General features: G+C 39.8%; 1 protein-coding gene across 1 annotated transcript in view; it reads left to right on the forward strand.

Annotated features, from left to right (window-relative positions):
* Positions 1-27,848, forward strand: part of MROH9 (maestro heat-like repeat family member 9) — a 50,976-nt gene that overhangs the window by 487 nt on the left and 22,641 nt on the right. Inside the window, exons 2-13 of the mRNA XM_005867727.2 lie at positions 4,439-4,574; positions 5,377-5,463; positions 7,649-7,753; positions 11,886-12,021; positions 15,456-15,580; positions 16,513-16,662; positions 17,394-17,548; positions 18,385-18,550; positions 21,720-21,862; positions 22,844-22,981; positions 24,610-24,730; positions 27,274-27,411. Coding sequence (XP_005867789.1) covers positions 4,439-4,574; positions 5,377-5,463; positions 7,649-7,753; positions 11,886-12,021; positions 15,456-15,580; positions 16,513-16,662; positions 17,394-17,548; positions 18,385-18,550; positions 21,720-21,862; positions 22,844-22,981; positions 24,610-24,730; positions 27,274-27,411 — 1,600 coding nt within the window. The remainder of the gene's footprint in view (positions 1-4,438; positions 4,575-5,376; positions 5,464-7,648; positions 7,754-11,885; positions 12,022-15,455; positions 15,581-16,512; positions 16,663-17,393; positions 17,549-18,384; positions 18,551-21,719; positions 21,863-22,843; positions 22,982-24,609; positions 24,731-27,273; positions 27,412-27,848) is intronic.

Raw genomic sequence — 27,848 nt, forward strand, 5'->3', positions numbered from 1 at the left:
GATCACAATGGTGAAAAATAAAACATTTTTCCAAATTCCTCCATCCTAACTCAGCAAGTATTTCTTTCTTTCTCATATTCTTTCCCAATCTTTCTATATTGCATGGATAGGCAGATAAATTTAATGACTGCAGAATCATAAGCAGATTGCACACACAATGTTCTGTAATACTTTTGATTTGGGCATTTTTGTCTTAGGTTTTTATTCTTCTTTATAATCATATCTTCATTAGCACTTCCTTAGCACTTGTGGTCCAAGGCTCTTCCTACCCTATCCTCCTGCCTTCCTTTCTCTCTTAGAAACTTTGTGCACCTCTAAATCTTGTTTTGGCCTCTGATGCCCCTGAACCCCAACTAATGCAGATGGGATGAAACTTCTTAGAGCTTTTAATAAAGACTGTCAATCTGTTGTCCGGAAGAACTGCACTAATAATAAATGCTTGTTCAAAGCCTAATCACCTAAATTTATATACATACCTACTTTTTTCTATTTTGCTGATGTAATAGGTTCAAATTTTTGCCTCGTTTTAATTTATATTACTTTCAATATGAGCAAGACTCAATATTTTCTGTTATGCATTTATGAATCGTCTCATGTTCTTTGCCAGTTTATTGTGATTTTAGTGGCGATATATATTAAATAAGTTTCTTGTGCTGTTTTTATGGATTTTAAATTTGTTCCTCTTTTATCTTGCTACAATTCATTTTATGGTCATAGCTATATTTTTTCTTTTACTTTTTTGTGTACCTGATAAAAATTAATGCTACGTTGCTCTTTAATATTATGTTCAATATCCCCTAGCTTTTTGTTACTTGATTTTTGTTACTGTTTAGTCTCTAAGTTATTTTTATTTATGAACTAATTTAAGTTAGGCTTCACAATTCCATTATTCAGAACAGAAGTGGACCAATTATGCCCCATGTGCTAAATCCTGTTGTTTTTGCAGCTTCATATTTTTGTACATTCTGAGAGATAAGAATATTTTTTTACATTTTTAAATAGTTGGGATAAAAATCAAAAGAAGAATATTTCATGACAAGTAAATATTATATGAAAGTCAAATTTCAGGGTCCATAAACAAAGTATTATTGGAAAACAGCCACGCCCATTCCTTCATGTATTGTCTGTGGCTGCTCCTGTGTCAGAGTTGGAGCAAAGGCTAGCAAAGCCTAATTTGTTATCTGGATCATCACAGAATATGTTTGCCAACCCCTGATACAGATAATACTTATTTAAAATGCTTCACTTCCAAAGGCATATTTAACCCTTTGAGTGTTTTTTGTTAGTTGGGTTTTTTTGTGTTTTTTTTTTGGTCTGTTTAATGAAATAGTTGTAGGTTTAAAGGGTTCTGAGCTGTTTAGTATCTTGATAGGAATGGTGAATATACGAGTCTCCATGTGTGATAAAATCGGATAGCACTAAATACACACACACATACACAAGTAAAATGGGAAATCTGAACAAGCTCAGTGGACTGAGTCAATGTCAATGTTCTGGTATTATACTATAGTTTCTGGAGAATGTTACCATTGGGGGAAACTGGGTGACGTGTTTAAGAGGTCTTTCTGTATTATTTCTTACAACCGCATGTGAATCTACAAATACCTCAAGATAATTTTCAAGTAAAAAAAAGGGGTGGAGGGTTGATAAGATTGCAATGTGACCCAACATGAAATACTGTCACAATAAATTAGTACTACATTTGGCCTGGAAAGGGAGATATAATATTTATCCACATGTTTGCTATTCCTACATCAGGGCATTTTTTTTCTTTTCTTGTTGTTATTAATTTCAGAGAGGAAGGAAGAGGAAGAGAGAGATAGAAACATCAATGATGAGAATCATTGATTGGCTGCCTCCTGCATGCCCCACACTGGGGATGGAGCCCACAACCCAGGCATGTGCCCTGACCAGGAATCAAATCGTGACCTCTTGTTTCATAGATCAACACTCAACCACTGAGCCATGCCAGCTGGGCCATCAGGGCATTTCTATTCTATTCCACTATTCAGACTCTCATTTGGTGCCACCACTACACTGTTTTGATTTAGTGCTATTTTGTAATAAATTCTATTATCTGATTGAGTTGGATCTTCCTCATTTTCTTGATCTTTTTCAGCAAAATGGTCTATGATAGCCCTCCCAGTTTATTTTTCCAAATGAAATATAAATGTATTTTATTAACTCCTGATGAAAAATTTCTAAAATTGTAATTGCCATTTCAGAATTTGTAAATATAATTTGAGAATTGATATTTATAAGCAATCTTCTTATTTATAAATATATTTTTATTTATTCAAATTTATATCTCCCTTTAAAATTTGAAGGATTTTTAATATAGATCTTCCACATCCCTAAATTAATTTATTAGATACACTGCATTTTGTGTTCTGTTTCATTTTATTGTTTGGAAAACAATTACTGATATACTGAGATGTAAGTGGAGTTTAAGGTGGGGTTATATTTATTCAATATTTGATTGAGCTTAACAAACTTGTTTTTATTAGATCATGTCTTATTAGAAATACAAGAAACTCCAACACAATATTTTAAAATATTAAATTAAATCCTTATGCTGTTCCTGTTTTTAATAAAAACGCACTACTTTTTGTTCTTGGTTTAAATAAAACCTTTCAAGAAATTATTTGCTTTTTTCTTAGAAAATGATGTTGAGATTAAATACTTTTTCAGGTTTGGTTAAAGTACTATTTTATTATTTAATCTATTAACAGATATGTATCAATTAATAGTTTTTAGAATATTGGGCTATTCTTAAATTTCAATGATAAATCATGATTGGTGGTATTATATTACTTTTACTATTTTTATAAACCACTGTTGTAAAAGTTTAAACTTTATACTCTTTTTTAAATTTATTTATTTTAATCCCCACCCAAGGATATTTTTATTATAATACTCTTCAATTTAAATTAAACATTGTGTTATATTAATATGGCCCTCCTGATTTCTTTCTGATCACAATTAATAGAACTTCCTCATACTTTATTAGGAGGCATCTACTTTCTTTTATTCAATAGTGATTCTAGAAATTATACTTGCAAAAATATACATATATTGCCTTTTGTCTCTTGATCTCATCTAAGACTTATTGCTTCATTAAAAAAATTCCCAATTTTTTCTAGTATATTTGGTCTACTACTCACTTCAATCTTTGAAATAAATATTTAGCTGAAAACTTTAACAAAAGCAAACTCATACAGTAATTTAGTAAGAAATACTTATTCTTTCTTGTCAAGTGCCTTTCTATACCACCTGGTCATGCATCCTGGAATATAAGAAAGCATTTACGCAAAGATGTCACTTGTGGTAACACACATCAGTAACTTAATACCTGCTCTTTTGGAAACAAATTACATGCAGACCAAAAAAACAAAACATACAATTGCTCATGTTTACCCATAGAAATGCATGTGACTTTCTTCTTCAGTATGTCAGCCTTCCTCACATTTAACATCTGAAGATCATTTGTCCATTATGGCATCAGGGTATCATGCTTTCATAATCCTCGCTCATGACTTGGATCATTTTAGAATTTTTTTAGGACCGGTGATATGATTTCAAAGTACATTGAAAGACACACGGTTTTCTAGTTCATCAAAATCTTAATTTCTTAAACCAGATCATATATCCCTAGACGTTAAATACCTTCCACTGAAAATTCAACTGGAAACTTTTGACAGATAACTGTTCAGAGTATGGTAATCCATTAGAGCCCATGAATGTCAAATCGATCTTCCAGGATTTGAAAATTACCTAATATATTCCAAGAGATTCCATTTCAAACAGTAAATCTCAGGTAAAGTATCTTATCCAGTGGAGAAAAGAGATTCTGAGTCCAGCACAAGATTTCATACCTTACCATCTAATATCACCATCGTTTTAGAAAAATAATTATTTTCACCTCAAAAAAAAAAAATCAAGAAGGACTATTATCCAGATCACATAGACCAAAGGAATAACAACCGTTTCACAAGTTATTTTTATAGCTGCTGCTGGGTGGGTTTCTTTTGCCATCAATTAGAAGATGCATTCCAATATCAGAAATACTGAAATGTGAGAAACACAGGATCATGGGTTAGAGAAAATGTGGCTGTAATATGTTTCAACGGCCTAAAGCTCAGCATGGCTTTGCGGGCTTGGCTGAGACTATAACCACTTTATCTCATTATGTCTATGGAGAAAAACAGTCTGGTTTCCAAATAACTTGTTACATATGACATTTGCAAAAAATTCATCCCTCTATATTTAAAGCACCATTGTCAGTTGTATGAGACTATTTAAAACCCACGTGTCCTATAAAGCCAAAGGCTGAGTCTCATTTTCTAGTCCACTCTCTCTTATCACTCAGAAAAAGTCACTAAAGTTAAGTTATACTTGTTTTCTCCTCAACTTAATAATTACACTTTCTTCTTGCCAGCTTCGTGGATCCCTTACTGCAATTTGAGACTCAGTTGAACATCATAGAATCATCCTTTAAAGTAGTATTTGCTATGCCAACTCTGAAAGAAGTGAGAGACATTGGGAACAACGAATCTGAGGAGCTGGACCTGGAGGTGAGAGTTTGCTTCCTTTGATCGAGATGAGACGTCTTCACGCACACAGTCCTGCACAGTATCTCTCTACAGAGCATGACTTTTGTGGTTTTCTCCTTCACTCTCTTTTTAAAATATATTTTTATTGATATCAGAGAGGAAGGGAGAGGGAGAGAGAGATAGAAACATCAATGATGAGAGAGAATCATGGATCGGCTGCCTCCTGCACGCCCACACTGGGGATCGAACCCACAATATGGGTATGTGCCCTGACCGGGAATCGAATTGTGACTTCCTGGTTCACAGGTCAATGCTCAACCACTGTGCCATGCCAGCCGGGCTCTCCTTCACTCTTTTAAAATACAATAGATACATAGCACTTGCCAGCCTCTGGCCTACACCTCTGGCCTCATGAAGTCTACAATCCAATGGGATTTAATGGGTAGTATGGGTTTATAGGAACAAATGGGTAAATGGATTTTTGGTTAATTGGTTGACCAAGGACAGGGAGTTTACTGGCAAGTTCTGCAAAGAAGGAAATGTGAGCAGAGAAAGATGGAGGTGGGAAGAGTCCCATAGTAAGATCAGCAATATGTGTGGTCTCTGTTTCCTCAGCAAAGCTGCACAGTGCACTGGCTATGTGGGGTGCAGAAGAAACACATGGCATATGGCATTGGGTGAGCTCTCGTCACCATAGCTACCACTGTCCTTTCTTACCTTCAGTTTATGGGAAGAACTCAGGACATCAGGATGCAAAACAATGGGGTAAAATTTTATGTAAGGCTGGCGGGCTGGCTGGTTGTATAACTATTTTGTCTTCCAGGAATTATACCAAACTATTTTAAACATATTCGAGGACACTCTGCTGATCTTAGTGTCTAAAGACCTCTACAAACTGCAAATCTTAAAGGTAAAGGGAAAATGAGCAATTTTGGTTTTGTGTCATACATCCAAGTATACTCTACTTCACTTATTATTTTCCATTTGCCATACTTAGCATCTCCGTCAAATATCTGGCAGCTGAAAAAAAAAATAATTTTCCTCCAAAGGTGTGCGAGTATCCCCCAAATGAAATCACTTCCGTTTATTTGAATTACAGAGACGCCTTTTTAAGAATTTAATTTGGGGAGGATGGCATGAACTGACACTTGAGAAGCAAGTGCTATGAGGCAATGTAAGAGGGAACACAACAGGGGGCAGCACAGAATAGGATGACTGACCTAAATTGTGATCATGAAATGGTGAAACCTGCCTTGACAGGGCCTATGTGTGCATGCTCTCCCCTAACAACTCCGGGGCTAGGGAGTTCATGAGCATCCTATCATCTTGGATACCAGGGTATCACAGGAAACCCTAACAATCATCCAAAACCCACTTTGACATCCGGAACCTCCCTGTGTCTTTAAAGTCCCAGCCAGGGATGTAAGTCTTCTCTGGACACCTTAGGGTCTTTATTTTTCATTCCTTACATGATGGCATCAGGGGGTAGCCGTTTGGAAATACTATAAAACCAGATTAACTTACTCTATGAGGGTTGTCCAAATCATAAAATGCATTCAAGTAAAGAAGCAGGATTGGTATCTATGAGGACAAGAAGGACTATGAAGGGAATATATTGAGCTAATTGGCTAATTGGTGCCTAATTTGAGCCAAATGTTTTCTGCACCTTTTTTGTTGTTGTTAATCCTCACCGGATGATATTTTTCCATTGAATTTTAGAGAGAGTGGAAGGGGGAGAGACAGAGAGGGAGAAACATTGATGTGAGAGAGACACATTGACTGGCTGCCTCCCGCATGCACCCCAACCAGGGCTGGGGATCAAGCCTGCAACTGAGGTATGTGCCCTTGACTGGAATCATACCTGGGACCCTTCAGTCTATAGGCTGATGTTCTATCCACTGAGCCAAACAGATTAGGGCTTCTGCATATTTTCAAAATTTTAATTTCACAACATTTTAAAGTATTGTTCTTGCTCCATGATTACAACCCTCTCCTCATGTGTGCTCTCTCTCACACACACACACACCCACAATCCCCATGCTGCATAGTGAGCAGTTACTCTAGGCACTAAGCTGAATACTTACTACATGGGTTATCTCATTTGATACTTAACCCTGTGAGGAAGTTACTCTTATTTCTCCCACTTTACAGATAAGGAGATGAAAGCAGAGAGAGGAGCAATAGTTGATGAGTGACAGAGCTAACTTGGGAGCCTGTTACTTAACCATCTTAGTCTCATTCCTTCCATGTCTAGAAACTCTCCTGATTCTCAAAAAGCTCTGAACCTCACTCCTGGAAAAGACAGAGATTGACTCCCCTGGAATTTAGAGATGTTTCTGCCCTAGGAAATTGACTTCAGAACAGATTTATACAGTGGGAGCAAGGGTTGGGAAGAGACCTGGCCAACCAATGGCTTAAATACCATGGATTCATCAGACTGCCTTACAAAGTCTGTAAACAGTGTATGGCCTGTGAAGTGTATGCAGGTGTCCTTCCCTTCCTAGGGTTCCCTGAGGATTTAGGACAAACAGACAGAAGTTACAGCAAGACAGATGGAATCAAGATTTGCAAGAACTTTTTAACTGAGCCCCCTCTGGGAATGTACTCCACAACCGGAGCCAGGAAATATCTGGGTGATGAATTCAGAAAGAAAATTCTGGGATAATATGACATATCAGGATCAGATAATATTTCAATTTTTTAAAACTGAAAATCAGATCCTGTGATTTTTAAAGAGAGAGAGAGAGAGAGAGAGAGAGAGAGAGAATGAATATGTATTTTAAAACAAAAAGTGGAGAAGCCGCTGATGATCCCCTCATCACCTCATGTTCAACTTTTCAGGACAGCTTCCAACATGACTGTTAGAGTGGATACCAGGAAATACTTGTTGGGTAGAATTAAATAACACCCATTATAGTGGCAGTTACTATAGTAGATGAAGGAATGTACTAGTAGAGATTAGTATATTTTTTAAAATAAATATAGGTTAGGTGTGGAATAATCAGAGACCGTGTTGACCCTTGATGTGGTGATGCTTCCACTGATGTGGAAATGGAAACACCATGGCTCTACAATGACTCTTGTGTTTTCCACAGGAAATGGCCGTGTGGATGAATGAAGATAACTCATACTTGCAGCATAGAGTCTTGGTGATCATCTGCAGGGTGCTAAACTTTGCATCCAGGAAAGCCAAGGGATATGTAAGTGACAGTGTGCTATCTGGCTCCCTGCTTCTGAAGCCTGCATTTCTGTCGTGTTCTTTTCCAAGACTTAGGTCTTGAGAGCATGTGATGCCTGCTGGGTCTGACTGTGCTGGTAAGCTGGGATATTGGGAAAGGAGTCAATATCCTGCATGACTCTGTCAATCAGCACGATTTCTCAAGCAACTGATGCAGATGCCTCCTGCTTTACACCAACAGTAGGAGTGAGTCAAAACCAGGCTTTTGCTCAGTCTCAATTTTCCCCTGTGAACTACAATCAGTGCTATTTACAGAGGCTTCCATCCTTCCTTTTCTTCTTATTTCACCTTTTCTATCATCTTTTTAAACCATTACTTATGTTAAATTTATACAAGTGATTCTTGAGTACTTCCATTTAAACCTGCTGGAGATATAGCTGAAGTCTTCCTTTACTACCTTCTCCACCCCAATTCCTTCTTAGCCGTGTCCGGTGATGTGCGTCCTGCCCAACAGCTTTCAGGAAGACCCACACATGCACACATGAGGTATACTGCTTTGTTCCCTCGTGTTTCTTTACTAAAGTGACCTCCTACTTACCTATGGTTCTGCAGTATTCTTTTTGCACAAACAATACAGTGGGGCCTTGACTTACGAGTGTCCCGACTAACGAGTTTTTTGAGATACCAGCTGTCTCTCGGCCGATTTTTTGCATTGAGTTGATAGAGTAATTTGAGTTAACGAGCTCCTTAACGAGCTCGGTCTCAGAAGGAATTAAACTCGTAAGCCAAGGCCCCACTGTATGTCGTGCAGATATTTTCATAGATTGGCTTCATTCTTTAACCACAGTACACATTCCATAAGTTTCATATATTGTAACTATTCTTTAGCTGACAGACTTTTCAACTGAATAGTTTGATATGTTTTGGTGTGTGTGTTTTTTCCTACTTCAAACAATACAAAAATGGTCATTTTTGTGCAGGCACATGAGTACTTATAAATGCCTTTCATATATTGTAACTATTCTTTAGCTGATAGACTTTTCAACTGAATAGTTTGGTATGTTTTGGTGTGTGTTTTTCCTACTTCAAACAATACAAAAACGGTCATTTTTGTGCAGGCACATGAGTACTTATAAATGCTTACACAGATAATAAATCAAAGACTATGAGTAGATTAAAGTTAAGTGATGCACAAGTGTCCTCCGGTTAGCATTCCCTGAATATCAGAGTGCCCCTTTCCTCGCACCTTCACAATGGAGAAGAAATGGGTATCTCCTTGTCAGCATTTACTGGGGTTTTCTATATTTTGAGTGTCACTGCCTGCCTTTTACACTATCTATGAACATGTCTCACTCTTGTGGATACTCGGGCACTCTCGGTTACAGTTGTAAAGGCTGTTGCCCCCCGCACACAGCCCACCCCTCAACTGTGAAAGAATAAATGCGTAAATTCACACGTGCCGCGGAAGGCTCCCGTGCATTGCTGAAGGTTCCGAGCTGTGACTGAGATTTGTTTGAGAGCCAGGTGGGGATAACCTATGACTCTGTTCTGCAATGTTTGCTAAATACCACCAGGTGGAAGCAGACCAGCGTTTTCCAGGACATGGAAACAGCTCACAGTCCTGGAAGCATCAAACTTGACTAAGTTAACTTTCTCTTTAGGTAATGTTTTCTGAGGATGGCTAAGTCAGTGAAATTAATGGGGGTGGGTAAATAAGTATATAAAACAATCAGAGACAGTATAAATAAATTAAATGTTTAAAATATTTTAATAAATTAGTAAGTTCTCCACAGGCTTGATCTTTGTATGTCTATGACACAAAATCAATGAAGATTTGTTCTGCCCGTCTCTAACTAAATGTAACTGCCAATTCTATTCTCGGGAGCACGCACCTAACCCCTAATCATTCCATTTACTGAATAAAGACTTTTTTCTTCATAAATTACCCTAGCCTGTGTCTTCCAGAGTCCGAGGCTCCCATCCTATTGAACAATCCTGACCATCATTCACACTCAGAAATATTTTTAAGTGTTATTCCTCTTAATGATCCATGTGCCCATCAGGATAAGAAAAAAAACTGCTATAATCAAAGAACACTTGTCCCTTATTAAAATATTAAGGAGATGTGAGCTAAACATGTCATCTTATAGCATTAACAGAGATTTTTTTTCCTCAGTTTGTTCCTTTGGCACATGAGCATTTTAAAAATGGAAGAAAGATCTCTAGTCAAAGCTAACTAATAGACACGTTTTTATCTCATACCCTATCTCCAGAGTTCTCACAAAATGACAGCAATGAAATTGGTTGAAGGTATAAATCCACAGCAACACAGAGAATGAGTGAAGGGTTTCCGATGGGCTAGCGATGTCAGCAAACTTCTGGATGAGATAGTAGAACGAAGAGGGTAGCTGATAAAGCCTGTCAGGGAAGGCTGAGAGGCCAGAGCACAGGAACTTAGGATGGGGGCTGAAAGGGAAAGCAGTATGCCCTGTGGAACCACGGAGAGACTGGAGCTGTGGAAGCCCAAGTAATGATGGTGGGTGGGAGGCAAAGGAAGGCTGAAAACATAAGCAGTAACTAAAGGGATTCATTGAAAGTTTGTGCAGAAGAATCTACATTGCCTCTCCTTCCTGACGCACCCACTCTATTCTACGGGGACATGAGGCCACTGGCAGGCAAAATCAGAGAATTTTTTTTTCTGAAAACAGCTGTCAATTCCCTGACAAAATTATCTTGGTTCTGTTGTTTAGATCTACATGACCCCAGGCTCACCTCCTCATCATTCTAAAGTGAAGCCCACCGGTTGACAAGCCTCGTTCACATAGGAAACCCCACCAAGGAACATCACATTTTTAAATATGACCAGACAACCAAGACCCATGAGAAAACCCTTCAAATACAAAAGACCAACCACCATAAATAAAGAAGGGGGGTGGGGGAGATGATAAAAAATAGGTAATCAAGATACAGATGAGAATTTAGTCTCATAAAGAGTAGCTGAGACATTTATAGGACTCCTAAAATAGGCAGATTCCAAAGGCATCCACAGAAGCAAGAGTCTCTCTTCCCTTCCTTTGCTGAGATCATCATTCTCAGCATCCTAATTCAGTCATGCTCTGGGTTCATGGCCCAGGTCACTTGACATTCTTCTTCAGAATTACTGTGTATGTGTATGTGTATGTGTGAGAGAAAGAGAGAGAGAGAGAGAGAAGTGTGGGTGGGTCAAGCAACATGAGAGCATGAGAGACAAGGATAAGGGAGCATGAGAGAAGTAGAAGGAGAAACAGGCTCGCGATCCCCCTAGTGGGCTGACTTGAACTCTACTTTTACCGCCAACAGTTGCTCTAATCGTCGACGATAATTTTTACCTAGGAAAAGTAATCACTTGTCTTGGACACAGGAAGATTCTGCAGGCCCACTAGCTTATCAAACATTGATACTTATATTTTCACAAAAACAAAATGTTTCTTCCACCTCTCCTCTCTTCTGTCTCTACTGCCTTTTTTTTGCATTTGACCAAGCCAAAGAAATTTGTTGAGATAAAAATCTCAATATTTAAGCATCCTGTGTCAGAGAAGTTGTGGGGAAAAATACATAAATGTTGTGGCTGTAGGTCTGACATCAGAAGTAAATGCTCTGAATTTTTAAAAATTAATTTCCCTGGGAAGAATCAGAGCCATTCCAGAAGGAAGTCATATTTCTCCAGTGGCCAAAGGAGTCATCTGAAGGTTTTCATACATGAAGAAGGGAAGCATGATCTACATGCTTCAATCAATCCCTGTACCTCCCCTCGAGTATCCTGGGAATTGGCTATCTGCAAATTGCTACCTGATTTATGAAATACAAACTCATAGTGCCTCAATGAGTGAGTCACTGTTATCTCTGAGCACTTTGCTACAAGCTTTCTTTTTTGTCATCCATGCTACCCTCCCCCCCTTAATCTCCATAATAGCTGTTATGAGGTAGAATTTGTTACCTGCATTTCATAGATGAGGAAACAGGCTCAGTAACAGAGCCAAGATGGGAACACAGATTCTGTGAACTCGGAAGCTCATCCTCTCATTCTAGTCTGACATACACATTAGAGGTTAAGGTACAGACATTTAATGTTGACACTGCACAGCAATACATTTTTCTTCTTTGTTTTCCAATAGGGAAGTGTGGATGCTCCATGTCTGGGGGACCTGGCAGCAGAACTGTCTCTTCTATGTTCCCACACTGATGGGTCCATCACAGAGCAAGCATCCTTTGGAATATATCACCTCCTCTGCATTGCGAACTGTGAGAATGGTAAGAAAGAGTCACCACCTTTCCTAAGGGCCACTAAGAACAGAACAAACCCAATAAAAATTGAAAGCAGAAAAACAATAAGAGAACAGCAATGAAGCCAAAAGCAGATTCTTTGAGAACATGGGGAGGGGGGGGGAGATTAAAAGACAGAAATTACCAATATCAGTAATGAAAGAGGTAATGTCACTAGAAATTTTATGGGTATTAAAAGAATAATAAGGGATACCATGAACAACTTTATGCCAGTAAATTTGACAACTTAGACACAGTCATTGAAAACACAAATTACCAAAGCTCACTCAAGAAGACATTAATAACGTGAAAACTCTATATCTATCAAAGAAAATTAATTTATATTTAAAAGTCTTCTTACAAAGAAAACTCCCGCAAACATTCAAAGAAGATATTATACCAATTCTATACAAATGCATGCAGAAATGTGAGGATGAGAGAATACAGCCTCATTCTATGAGGCTGGCATTGTTCTGATATCAAGACCACATAAAAACATTACAAGAAAAATAAAAACAAAAAACTACAGATCAATGTCTCTATAGAACATAGATGCAATTTTTTTTACAAGTTTAGCAAATCAAATACTACAATACATAAAAAGAATAATATAACATGACCATATAAAATTTACCCCAGAAATGAAATATAAATTTAACATTTGAAAATCAATCAATGTAACATACTATATTAACAAATGAAAAAAGATAACTATATGGTTATCTCAGTAGATACAGAAGAAGCATTTGGCAAAATTCAACATCCACTTCTGAATTTAAAAAATAGTAATAATAAACTCTCAGAAAACTAGAAATAAAAAGAGAGCTTCCTTTACCAGCTAAAGTACACCTATGAAAAACCTATAGCTAACATCATACTTAGTAGCAAAATACCAAGTGATTTTCCTAAAAGATCAAGAAAAAGACAAAAATGTGTACTGTCATTACTTCTATCTAGCATTGCACTAAGTAGATCCAGAAATAGACTCACATATACGTGGTCAAATAAATTTTGACCAAGCTTCAAAGGCAATTCAGTGGCTAAAGGATACATTTCAATAAATGGTGTCTTAAAAATTGGTTATTGCCCTAACCAGTTTGGCTCAGTGGATAGAGTGTCGGCCTGTGGACTGAAGGGTCCCAGGTTTGATTCCGGTCAAGGGCATGTACCTTGGTTGCGGGCACATCCCCAGGGGGGAGTGTGCAGAAAGCAGCTGATTGATGTTTCTCTCTCATAGATGTTTCTGGCTCTCTATCCCTCTCCCTTCCTCTCTGTGGGAAATCAATTAAATATATTATTTTAAAAATTGGTTATTTCATATGGTGATGAAGGGAGACTAGACTTGAGGTGGGATAAACACACAATGCAATATACAGGTGATGTATTATAGAACTGTATACTTGAAATACATAATGTTATTAACCAATGTCACCTTATTAACTTTAAAAATTGGTTATTTGTAGGCAAAAAAAGAACTTTGATCTATATCTCATACATGTTTAAAAGCTAATTCATAATGGATCATAGGACTAAATGTAAAACTATGAAACTAGAAGAAACCTTTGTACCTTGGATTAGGCAAAGATTTCCCAAATACAGCACCAAAAGCATGACTTGTAAATGAAAATAAAATAATTTGTATTTCTGCCTTTGAAAGACACTGTTAAGCCCTACCAGGTTTGGCTCAGTGGATAGAGCATTGGCCTGCAGACTGAAGGGTCCTGGGTTCGATTCTGGTCAAGGGCAAGTACCTCAGTTGCAGGCTCCTCTCCAGAGTGGGTTCTGGTCCGGGCTTGTGCAGGAGGCAACCAATCGATGTGTTTCTTTCACATTGATATTTCTCTCTGTCTTTCCCTGTCTCTTTCACTCTCCCAAAAAATCAATGGAAAAATATCCTCAGGTGAGGGTTAAAAATAATAATAATTATAAAAAAACAAAAGACACTGTTAATAGGTAAGCCACAGACTGGGAGAAAATATTTTCAAAGTACACATGATAAAAGACTTGTACCGATAATTTTAAAAGAATACTCAAAACCCAATAAGAAAACAGACAGCCAAATTTAAAAAAATAGTAGTTGATTTGAATAGTCATTTCACAGATAGCACAGATAGCAAGGAAGCACATAAAACCATGTTCAATAGAGGAAATGTGAAATGATACAACTTTGGGAAATCATTTGGCAGTATCCCAAAATGTTAAACACATATCTACTGTATGATCCAGTCATTCCACAATTTACCTAAGAGAAATGAAAACAAATCCTATATAATAAAAGGCTAATATGCAAATTGTCCCCTCGACCAGGAGTTCAACCAGGGAGTGGGGCTAGCCCGCCAACTGCCACGGCCCCTCACCCTGGCCAGCCCCGGCCCTGATTGGCCACCCCCCACCCCTATGGGGGGTGGGGGCAGTTCCAATGTCACCTTATTAACAAGTGCCCCTATTGGGGCAGACCAGCTGGACCCCACCCATGCACGAATTCATGCACAGGGCCTCTAGTATGCATATAAAGACTTCCACGTGAATGTGGACAGCATCTTTATTTGTAATAGCCAAAAGCTAAACACAACCCAAATGTCCATCAATCAGCAGGTGAGCAGATAAACAGATGATAGTATTTATATACAATGGAATAGCATTCAGTGAAGAGGAATGAACTATTGATACATGCAACAGCATGGATGAATCACAAATAATTGTGCCGAATGAAAGATGCCAAACAATAAAAGAGTACACGCTAGATGAGTCCACTTACATAAAATTAGAATAGGAAGTAGATCAGCAGTTGCCTTTGGATCAGGGGATGGGTCCAGGAAGCAGGTGTGAGGGATTACAAAAGGGCAGGAGGGAACTTTTGGAGGCAATGACTATGACCTGTTTTGCTTTACTGTGGTAATGTTTTCATGAATATACACAAAAACTTACCAAATTGTAGACTTTAAATATTTTGTATGTCAATTATATCTCTATAACTCTGTTGACAAATGAAATCATTTAAAAACTCACCTGCAATGGAACTAAAGACACCTGAGGCTTTGGTTGAGCCCTCTGACTTTCCTGCAACACAGTCCCCCAGCCCTGGCAGAACGAGTCCAAGTCTGCTCTTCCACCAACAGATTCACCAGTAGCTTTTCAAGTGCCCCAAACAATGCATCTGATGTCTAAATGTATGGACATCTGGTCAACCTATTAACATGATCTATGCTCTTCATTCACATTTTACAGAAGCCTCTCTTAAATACTTTATGAATTCTGGGTCTGTGCAGTCATAATAGTTTATGTGACTAGGGTAGTCAATAGTCAGAAAACCAGGGCTCCAGAATTAGGCAGAAAGAGGAAATTGGAAAGTGCAAGGTTGTAGAAGGAACCAGTGATCAAATAAAAATTTTTAAAAAGCTTAAGCTCTTTCTTTAACACAGTGAATATTGCAGAAGGCAAACTTACAAAGTGTGATAAGACTGGAAGTTACAATTGGCTGCCTTCGCTCTTGGATACAGAATACCTCCCTGACATCTTGCGAGGAGACAAAACTAAAATTGCGCAGGTAACTTAGCCCCTGCTTCATCGTATGGCTTTTGTTTTATGTGTATTTTTTTTGTGACAACATATTTTGCAAAAGTTATATTTTAATATTTTTTTCCACTTTATATATATGGAATATACACTATATATATATATATATATATATATATATATATATATATATATATATATATATATATATATATATATATATATATATATATATATATATATATATATATATATATATATATATACACACACACACAACACACAAAAGGAGAAAATGTGGTTTATCTTTCTTAACTGAGAAATGTATAATCATGTAATTTTGTTCACATTTCATGGTCCATGGATATTCCTGAAACTTTAAAAGGGGATTGTTTGCATTGTGTTTTTTGTACCTCAGTTACAGACATATGGGCTTTTTTTCTCTTCTTGCTCCTTGATCCTTCTCTGGGGAAGAGAAAAGTCTACACCCTTTCCTACCCCACACTCTTCTGAATCTCCTACTAATTATGCTTGCTTCTGATCTGAGCAAAATCATTTCCAAAGCTGAAGAGCTTCACAATGATTTCTAATATGTGAGTAGCTGAGTTGGGGTAAAATCAGTATTTTACATTTCCTTTTAATTGGAATGCCATGGTTCTCCACTTCTCCCTGGCCTGCCCTCAGAGCTAACTTACCCAGATGAAAATGTTTTAATTGCTTTAAAAATCAAGGGGGAGAAACAAATATAATTTAGCTTGGATTACAGTCATCTTAATACCAACACCGTTGTAAATTATAATTTTTAACGTTTTGTAATGGAGGAAGAGGCCCACAACAGCAAAAGTGCCTAGAGCCCACAAGAGTCATGTGGCCCTCCCTAGCCCTGGAGCTTCCCCGTGATGTCTGAGGTTACATTGATGTAGGTAAGGCCTGAGGTCATGGCTCTCTCTTTTTTTATTTCAGAGTATAGGACACACCTTAGAGCCATCCTTGCTGACTGACTTTGTGTGGAATCTCTTTATGAGACTCAATTCGCCTAATCCTGTAATGGTAAAGGAGGCAGCCAACATGCTAAAACTGACTCTGGAATTCCACGCCAACAAGGTCACCATGGTAAGATCCTTGACAATGAGCAGGGGAGCCCAGCGCTTACCCTCTAAAATGCTCCTGCTGCCTTTGTTATATAGCTACCTCTTTGCATATATAGTCCTTGCCATTGCATCATTATGTCACTAATTAAACGAGGCTCTTTTTATGAAATATCCCAAGTGTACAGAAAGCTTAGAAAATAATTAACATTTCACCCACCAATCACACCAAACATAATATTTTCCTGAATTTGCTTCAAATTTTAAAAAAAAGCACATTAATAACAATAAAATAGTACAACTATAATTCAAATCACCATTAAGGAAAGTTTCCAAGGTCCCTCATTCTGCTGTAGGGCTGGCTACCTAATTTGTAGAGCCCGGTATGTAGATTTTTCTACTTTGTCAAAATAAATTTGAAGTATATGGTTCCATTGTTATTCTGTTCCACATTTTGACTTTCTTCTTAAAATATCTGAATTATATGTTTTCTATATTGAGCTTATATGTCTTATGTAATAAAGTCATCTATACTCCCAAAATAAACTTTTTAGAAAAAATATTTTCCCACTATCGATAAATGCACAGGTATGTTTATTCCTCGTCCAAATACATATTTTGCATTGTGTGGCCATGCACATAAACAGTACTTATTTGTGTGATAATTGCTGCCTTGGTTATTCTGAGAAGGAGCGAATTCTTCAGTCCAAGAAATGCCCAGGAGCGTCCTCTTGACCTGTGAAATGACTTTTCCAGGTGTCTAAGATTGTGAATACTATTTATGAGCAACTGTCTGGGAATTCTACTCACATTATGAAGCAAACTATGTTGAAGGTCATCACCTTATTGACGCGTACTTCGCCGAAGAAGGTCATCTTTCAGCTTATGGACTACCCAGTCCCAGCAGACAAGTAAGGCTCCTTCACCCCTTCCACAGGGTTTGCTCAAAGTGTCCAGAGTCAGATCTCTCTGGACATGTTCCAGGGGACCATGCCCTCATGTAGGAACTTCAATGCAAAGAGACTGCGCAATAGCATTCAGAACCCAGCATGGACTGACAAGATACCAAGAATTCCCCAGCACAGAGGTACGCAGAAGTTTTTAAAATGAGCAATGCAATAATAATTTTGAAGAGTGGCCAGGTATGTAGGGAAAGGAGCTAGGGGCCTGGACGTTGAGAAGCTTGGGTTCTAGTCACATCCATTTTACTAGTTAAATATGTGGCATTTGGCAAAACGGCACTTATATTTAATATTCTAATCTTTTAATTTATATAGTTTTTGATTTAGTTTTTACCTAGTTTGTTTTTTCAATTGGTGTATTTATTTACATATTAATTTGTATTTCCATCCCAGTTTTTAAATATTCCATTATCCCTGGACAAACTAGTCACAAGGTGGGAGGAACAGTATTGGGGGCAGAAAGCTGATCAGTGCTTCACATTGAGCTTAACAGATATTTAAACAGGAAATGAACTTGCAGGCTTTGCATACTGTATTTTATTTATTTTATGTAGACGGTATTTTTATTACTGAAATTCTTCCTCTGTTTCCAAAGACAAGTGACTCCAGAGGATCATTTGAAAATGGGAATTTTAGCTTGTTCTGGATTGGTCTACAGTGTCTTTTTTGCTAAAAAAACAAAAACAAAAAAGTAAAACCAAGACCATTCTCCTGATTTATGTCCCAGCATTAAGTAGGAAATGAACCACTTACGATTCTCATTATACAGTGGGTTGTGTTGGCAGCACTTTGATACTGATGTGGCATGCAGCTGGGAACGAGTCCAGCGTGGCCCCCTACGTGCTGAAGACAATCTTGTTGATACTGAAAGGAAAGCCTGGGGAAATTCAGGACAGCTTCTTGGAAAGAAGACGTTCCTCTCTGGATGCTACTAATATGATGCCCGTGGCGGTAAATAAGACGAGTGTTTCTTATTCCTGGTGAAAATTCCCGTCTACCCTCAGGTTCAGTCATACTTCCTTTCACAGTCCTGCTCTCATTCATTCATTCAACACATATTTATTGAGTGCCTACTATGTGCTACTCTCTGTTCATGAAGCTTTATGCTCAGGTGAGACGCACAAATAATGAACCAAAAAATGTGTCATGTGTCAGACGATAGGAAGCTTAGAAGAGATACAAAGTGCTGTGGTGAAAGGGGAGGGACAGGGAGGGTTCAGGTAAGTTGTCCAGGGCGGGCTTCTCTGCTGAGGTGACATCGAATCAGAGACCTGAATGAGGTGAGGGAGTGATCTTTGTGGTATGTGAGCAACAGAGATGTAGACAGAGAAAAGGGGAAAAGTTCTATAGTGATGGGAGCTCACCTGGTATATCACTGAAGGCAAGGAGGACAAACAGAATTGAGCAAGGGTGACAGCGTGGAAGATGGTTTCAAAGAGGTAGCCACCAGCTGATCATACACACTTCTAAAAGTATCTTAAGGAAGACCCAATCTCATTTGTGTCCATCATTATACATCTCCCAAGGACCAAAACCACCATTCCTGGGAATAAATTTGAGTCTTACAGAGATATCCTATGTAATCCTAATATATAAAAACCCAAGGTCTGTAACATCCAAAATGACCAAAGGCTCGACCGACCAGAAGTCAGTGCTGGGTTGCCATGGCGACCCAGCACTGACTGCCACAGCTGCGGGTGCTCTGACCCAGCACTGACTGCCAAGGGGCTGCGGATCAGGCCTGAAGAGAGGCCTAGAGAGAGAAGCAGGGTCTGATCCGTAGCCTCCATGGCAGCTATTGATCAGCACTTGCCTCTCTCTTTCGCGCCAGGCCTGGCCAGCAGCTGTGCCTCTTTTCTCTCAGGCCTCTGCTGGGGCTGCTGATCAGCCCCACCTCTCTGATCAGGCCCATTGATATGCCCGGAGATGCTGACTGGCATAGAAACCGACCAATCAGAACCAAATCTGGGTGAAAAGTGTGAGGAGCCAATGGCTGCCTAGGAGGCGGAGCTTTTGACGCTGACTGGCATAGAAACCGACCAATCAGAACCTAATCTGGGTGAAGTGCGAAGGCAGAACCTAAGGTGGGGCTGAGGAGGAGTTTTAAGGGCAACAGCTATTTGGTGTAAGGTGTAAGAAAACAGTTCAATTTTTTAATGGCTGGTTTAGAAGTATAGTGCATATGGCTATCAGTCCAGATATAGGGATTATGTATTTTTGTCTGCCAAGAGCATCTCTTCCTGCTGAAAAAGGCTCCCCTCCCCTCCCCATTTAAGCAATTCTATCCTATATAATCTATCTATACTACTAAAAGGGTAATATGCTAATTAGACCGGGTTGACTGGCCATCTTCCAGATGTCCGACTTCCTTCCAGACAAAGCCATGGTGGTGGGGGCTGAGGCAGAGGCCATTAGGGGCAATCAGGCCGGCAGGGGAGGGCAGTTAGGGGCGATCAGGCAGGCAGAGGCAGTTAGGGGTGATTGGGTCAGCAGGGGAGAGGAGTTGGGGGTGAGATCAGGCTGGCAGGGGAGGGCCATTGGTGGTGAGAGCAGGCCGGTAGGGGAGGGCAGTTGGAGGCAACCAGGCCAGCAGGGGAGGGCAGTTGGGGGTAAGATCAGGCCAGCAAGGGAGGGCAGTTAGGTGTGATTAGGCAGGCAGAGTCAGTTGGGGGCGAGATCAGGCCAGCAGGGGAGAGCAGCTGGGGGCAAGATCAGTCTGGCAGGGGAGGGTAGTTAGGGGCGATCAGGCAGGCAGGCAGAGGGGTTAGGGGGAATCAGGCCAGCAGGCAGAGGCAGTTAGGGGCGATCAGGCAGGCAGGCAGGTGAGCAGTTAGGAGCCAGCGGTCCCAGATTGCGAGAGGAATGTCTGACCACTGGTTTGAGCCTAATCCCTGTGGTGGTTGGATATCCCCCAAGGGGTCCCCGATTGGAAAGGGTGCAGGTTGCGCTGAGGGAACCCCCCCACCCCGTGCACGAATTTCATGCACCGGGCCACTAGTAAAAGCCTAATATGCTAAGTGTCCAGTCATCTAATATTCCATTCAACCAATCAAAGCATAATATGCTAATGATATGCTAAGGCTGCTCAACCACTATCTATGACATGCACTGACTACCAGGGGGCAGAGCTCCGAATGTAGGTTAGCTTGCTGCTGGGGTCTGGCCAATCAGGACTGAGTGAGACAGGCCGGACATGCCCTGGAGCGCTCCTGCAGTCCCTCTCTGGCTGGCCAACCTCCCACGTCCCTCCTCGATCCCTATCGTGCACCGGTGGGGTCCCTCGGCATGGCCTGCACCCTATCGCAATCTGGGACCCCTCAGGGGATGTCAGAGAGCTGGTTTCGGCCCGATCCTGCTCAACTCAGGAGCTGTCCCCTGATGGTCAGTGTGCTCCCACAGGGTAAGGGCAGCTCAGCCAGAAGCTGGGCTCATGGCTGGCAAGTGCAGCGGCAGTGGCAGGAGCCTCTCCTGCCTCCACGGCAGCGCTAAGGATATCTGACTGCCAGCTTAGGCCCACTCCCCATGGGAGCGGTTCTAAGCTTTCAATCAGATATTCCCCAAGGACTCCTGGACTGCAAGAGGGCGCAGGCCGGGCTGCCCCCTCCCCCTACCCACCAAGTGCACGAATTTCGTGCACTGGGCCTCTAGTAGAGAATAATGGAGAGTGCTCTACGAACGTGAGGTTGTGAGATGTGTTTCTCTGATGTGGTCGGTCAGTGGGCCAAACAATGTGTTAGTGACCTGGCCCACCTCCCTTACTATCTCATTACCCTGGATTGTTTAAGCACAGGGCGGACAGGTTATTGGTAGGACTAGTCTTCATGGCCACAGAGGAAGGAGCCCTTGGGATGTAGGCCCTCCTTGGGGACCAGCTTGCTTCCTGCTGATCTGGTGGCAAGGTAGGGATTGCCCATAGTGCTTTGGGAGCTCACTGCCATGGAATGGTTGGCACAAAATGGATTCAGCAGCTGCTATTGGATGAAGGAACACATGCATGCTTCAGGCTTGCTTCAAGGAGGTGGGGATGGGGTTTGCCAAGTCCCTCCCCCTGTCCTCACTAAGGCTGACTGGGTTCAGAGGGAGATGGTGACATCCTTGACTCTGTCTCCTTCCCTTGCAGGCGTCCCAGGCCTTGTGCACATTGTTGCCCGTTAGCTCTTACAAGAAAGCGGTGGCCCAATTCTTCCCTCAGCTCTTGATGGCCCTCATGTTTCAACTCTGCTACAGCAGCAACACGCAAATGGATTCAGAGGACAACTTAATGTGAGCTGGCAGCGGTTCCTTCAGATTGAATGAGAGCTTGCTTCCTGCTCTCAGTGTTTCTACCCCCTCGGGTTCAAGTGGAGTCTTTATAATCCTGTGGGCAGTGTACTCATTTATTATGTTTTCTCTCCTCTAAAGGGTAAAATGCCTTCAGCAAAGTAACTCCCCTGAGTACCTAGAAGTCAGCCAGGACCTTTGCTGAGTGTGGGTGCAGTGTATAAAGAACCACTTCCATAGAACTTGGGTTATTCCTGCCATGATGGGAGGCCACCACGCAGAGAGAGCACAGGGAGCAGTCTGTTCCCACTCCGCCCTGTACTCTCTGATAGGGCTCTCTCAGGGCCATCATACGTGTTAGATAATGTGCACAAGTGTCCTCTGTGGTGTGTGGGCTTGTGATGGCTGCCATTCATGTGCATATTGGGTGAGGTTCAGCTCTTCCCTTTTACCCAAGAGAGTACAGTTAGCTCTGCTGCTCTCTGGGGAAATCTGGATGGACCCAACTGTCTGCTATTTGCCCTTATCTGGTATGGACTGTAGGCCAGGTGGAACTCTAAAATCACGGTCAGTCAGTCCCATTCAGATATTTAATTTACTCTGTCTTTCAAGCACACATATCAGGTACATGAGAATAGGTGCTACTTACGTAAAGCATCCAAGGAATAAAATCAACAGACACCTTGAGCAAGGTATCACATCATTGAACATCTTTTGCTAATAAGCTGTTAAAAAATGAATAAACAAATAAGCTACTCCAGGGTCAATCCCAGGTTGTACATGCTACAACTTCAGCAGAAACCCATACCCCATGTACAGTTAATCAGGAGAGAGTAATAGCATTTAGCAGTCTCCTTCCTTTCAAATACTCCCTTTCCCCAAACCAGGATCCTGCCCAGGATGCAATGAAAAGGCAGGTCCCATGTACTTGGTTATGGGAAGGCCACGGTCAGGTGATGATTTTGCTCTCTTCTTCGGCCCTAGCTATGCCCGGGACGCCCTGAGAGTGCTACTGAATTGCTCCGGACTGCAGCAGGTGGACCTTTCTCTGAAGAGAAAGAATTTCTGGAAACAGGCCTCCCAGGTTCTATTTCACCTCCACGGGACCTACCTCGTTGCCAAGTAAGAACAGGCTCTTATTGGTGCAGGGCTCTGGGTCTCTGTCCCACCTTCTCCGTCCTTCTTCAATGAAGCCACGTGGGAACATAATCAATACCCACTCCAACTTCCAAATCTCTCCTAATGAGCTGAATTGCCATGTGATTCCTAGTTCTTCACTATCTGGAGGGGTTTATACTTTGGAATAGTTTTCCCTTTCCTGCCCTTGTACCTGGTGATACAGATTCCTAACTTCCCTCTCTCTGCAGGACAGGTTTCTCCTTCTGATATGGACAACTAGAGCTGAATCTGATTTTTCTTTCCTCGATTGTGCGCTGTTTCCTGCTCTGTAGGCATCAGTCAGTAATTGCTGTGCTCCCTCTTGAAGGGGGTTTGATCAAACCCATGCTCAATGAAACAAATAAATTTGGGAAAGCATAATGAAAGAGGACTTTTGTTTTTCTTGTCCTAGAAAGATTCCTCTTTTTTTCTAGTTAGTCTATTAGTAAATAGAAAGATTCTAGGGGTTTGATCAAACCCGTGCTCAATGAGACAAATAAATTTGGGAAAGCATAATGAAAGAGGACTTCTGTTTTTCTTGTCCTAGAAAGATTCCTCTTTTTTCTAGTTAGTCTATTAGTAAATAGAAAGATTCTGATTATAGGGGTCAGATTTGCTGATCAAGAATCAGGATACATAGTCTTGATAACATAAAAGACCATGTGAAGTTGTGACTGGCCCAGAAAGTACGTTCCAAATGGTCTCTGGGCTCCTGGTGCTCTTATTTGCACATGGGTTTCAGGAACACATCTAGTTTTGTAAAAGTGTAGTTCATCTACACCCTGCAAATGGCCCCCAGTTATTAAGAGTCACTCTGTCCTTAGTAATTTGGGATCTTCAAAGTGTGGTCCACAGACCAGCAGCCACAGCAACACCTGTGACTTACAAATACAGACTCCCACGGCAGACCTACTGAATCAGATTCTGCATTTTAGCAAGATTCCCTGGATGATCTGTGTGCACATTAATGTCCAGAAGCACTGGATTAGAGCCCCCACCTGAAGCCTTCAAATGGAATCTGTGCCACCTCATCCTTCCCAATCCTGCCATGACCTGTCTAATCCCCACCAGGATGTCAGGGCAGCTGTGAGCCTAGCCAGTGCCCAAGTGTGTCATGGAGAATGGCTTAGTGAGTTAGGGCTCACCACCTCTTCTCCAGAGTAACCCAGGATAGCACCAACTCTCTCCTTTCTTGCATCATTTAAAGGAAGGACTTGGTCTATAACCAAAAGGTGACCTGCATGGCCATCTGGAATTGCCAAGGTATTTATTTTCTCTCCCTTTGGTCTGGCACTGATGGGAGGTTGCCGTAATTTAGGGCATTCTGTTCTGAGGCACAGGATGAGAGACGGGAAAGAGCAGTGATGTTAAGAGATGTTGTCAGTGACCCAGGTATATATCCTTCCCCCTGGTCTGTGTAGAATTCATACTGGGGCTGCTGTTTACCACGGACTAGGTAGTATCAGAGAATATCTTGTTATCTGGGTGGCACAAAATATAAAGATACTAATTCTCTCTTTACCATCATTAGCATTTATTGATGCAGAAAGTGTTCTTATCTTCTTTACTAATACAGTGCCTCCTCTTTACAGAACTCTCGCTGAACATAACTTTCCGCAATTTCCAGAGACCCTACATTATCTCTACAAGCTCTCAGTGGAAGGTCCTAGAAGAACAGAGGAGGGTGTGATCACAGTAATTTTCCTTACTGAAGTGAGTTTTATTAGGAGACTGTGAACAACCGAGTTCTTACTCCCTTTTCTTACCCAAACGTACCCAACACGCTGACCTTTTATCTCCTTCTCTGAATATTTATTTTACACAAGTTAAGACAATAACAGATATCTGAGGTTGAGGGGGTAAGGTGGAGACAGATCTGAAATATGGGAGAGTTGAACCCTCAGCCTGCTCCAGGAGTTGGCTGTTGTCATTTCCTGGAGATTTGCACAAACATTAATTATTTTTGAAATACTATTCATATATCTTTGCATGCCTGTTAAAGTATATTGAGGGATAATTTAGTTTACTAAAGTTAGTAGGTAACATCTGGGATCTAAATAATACTTTAGGCTTTCTAGGGCGGGGGTGAGAATGGGCCAAACAACTGGGTGAAATGAAGATGTAGAACTCTATTACTTTGTATATGAATATTACACCATAAATTGTAATGCCATACTAGAGTCAAACAAGTTGAGGAAATCCTTTTGGATCTAACTTTAGTTTTCCTAAATAATTAACTATCTAAGCAAGCATTATTTAATTAATATGCATTAAATTCACTACTCACTGGTGATACTACCTTAACTTTATTATTTCATATACATACACACACAAGCACACATTCTAGTGTCTGTCTCAAGTGACTCTCCTGGGTTCCATTTATTTTCATACTTGTGGAAGCATCACGCTGTTGAATTATGGCCATTTGCATAAATGTTAATATCTAGCAAACCATATTCTCCTCAACTCTTCTTTTCAAAACTTTTTTCCTTCCTATATATTTGTTCTTCTAGTTAAATTTTAAAATAACTTTGCTAGGTTTGAGGAAAAATAAACTTTTGCTGAAAATACTGTAATTACATTAATGCTATGAGCTTCTTATGAAAAGTTGATATTTTTATAATATTTTCTTTTTTCTTCAATATTTTGTCATTTTCATATAAACTCTACACATTAATTTTGGAATTAAGTTAGCTTATATTATTTTAAATTGTTAGTGTGAATGTGGCTTTTTAATTTAGATTCTCAAGCTCATTGTTGCTGAATGTTCAGGACAATTAAACTATTTTCTTGAATTCAGCTACTTTCCTGTGCTCTTACAGTAATTCTAATAGTATTTTACATGATCCTAATATACCATACCTTTAAAATTGTGATATCAACCTACAATATTAATTTACATGATCCCAATGCATGAAAAATGAGGATAGTATTATTACCTCTGTTTAAATCATTACTTTTTTTTCTTGAATGATGTTTTTCCACCTTGGTCTTTAAAGATCCATTTTATGAATAATCTCATTTCTTCTTTGTCTACTTACCTATTATGACCTTAGTGTTTTCTCAATAAACTGTATGATTCTCTCTCTCTCTCTCTCTCTCTCTCTCTCTCTTTCTCTCTCTCTCTCCCTCTCACACACAAATTGTGAAGGAAATCAAATAACTTTAGAACATAGTGCTTTTGAAGGAAATCAATAACTTTAGAACATAATGGTTTTAACTATACATCCTTATTGAGATATATTTTAAGGACAAAAATATTTTTTAAAATACTCACTTTTACTCAGGAGGTAAATTAATATTGTATGTTAACATCATAATTTTAAAGCTATGGTATGCATTATAAAGCAAAAGGCAAATAAGTACACATATTAGTATTATGAGGCACCAAGATTTTCCAAGTAAGAGAAAGACAAGGCAAACATAAAACTGTAAAAAGTTAACACAAACTGTGTTATATTTGAATTTAATATATCAGCATTGTCAAAATGAACTTACAACTAAAAAAAAAATGTATTTCCTAGTTCAAGTAAAGAAAGACCCAGAAGACATAATATGCCAATAACAATTAGTGCACTCTAGTACCCGCTTCTAATGGTGTCTCAATACCATTACTCACTGCATAGAACCCTGTCTCCTTAAAGAAATGGCTAATTTCAGGGGACAAGGAAAATATAAGATGAACCTGGGACATCTAATTTTTCCACAAGCAAAGAAGTGCTCAAAGGTAGATGGATTGTGTCAAAAAAACATAAGAGTCAACATGTTAGGGGCCCTACTGCACAAATTTGAGTATCAAAAGAAATAATAACTGCAAATAACTGTAATATATTGAAAACATTTTAATGCATAAGTCCTTGGTAATACTCAAAACTGGAAAGCTGGGGGGGGGTAGTAAATATAGAAAAATGCTAAACATAAAAAAATCACTATTTGCAAGTCTCAATGTAATAAATGAATGAATGAAGAAAAAATCATTAACAATTTTAAAACCATTAAGTGAAAGGTTACTGGAGAACACAGTTTTCACATGATACCAAATTATCACTCCACCGATTAGTTACTAATTATAAAAGGAAAGTATGCCTTTTCCAGTTGCTGTGGGGGAATATATGTGGGAATAGGTATAAGTATTCAGAGTTTGAGTGTGATTTGTGTTCCAGTTTTACTGGCAATGTATTGATTTTTATGCCTGAAACAGAAATTGCGCGTTGGCCTTTACTCTTCTTAGGAACGTATTAGCTGTTTTCTTTCAGCTTCTCAACAAATTCTTCAGGGACCCATTCCCAGAAGAATTTCTGGTTCTCTTCAGGAACTGGGTCAAAGACTCCAATCCTGCAGTTAGCAAACTGAGCCTGCAGAAAATCGCCACCATGGCGCCAGTGATCAACCAGGTATGCGCGTGTGTGATTTGTGTCTGCCAGCACCACCCAGGCCACAGTCTGAGACTTGATATTGCTCAATATCCTTACTGATGTTTTATCACTAAGGGATCTGGGTTGACTGGAAGGAATGTGTTAAATCAATTTAGTGGCTTTATCACCTAATTCATATTTTTCCCAGAAAATAATTCATAGCACTCAGAATTTATCAGCATCACTCTACATGAACACCCTTCTTACAGTCTAAACTAAACCACACACAATAATTTCCCTTCCAACATATACATGTGCATGCATGTTAATCACCATCTCCCAGCACTCCCTCAAGCTTTTCCTTCCACTGATAATAACACTTTTCTCCTTCACCCATACATAGTCACATTTTTCTTTTTCAATGGTCAGTTCTAGTCAAATTCCACTGACTGTTCTGATCTTTAGCAGCCTCATCT

The sequence above is a fragment of the Myotis brandtii genome, unplaced genomic scaffold (assembly GCF_000412655.1).
Source record: "Myotis brandtii unplaced genomic scaffold, ASM41265v1 scaffold250, whole genome shotgun sequence".
Classification (NCBI taxonomy): domain Eukaryota; kingdom Metazoa; phylum Chordata; class Mammalia; order Chiroptera; family Vespertilionidae; genus Myotis; species Myotis brandtii.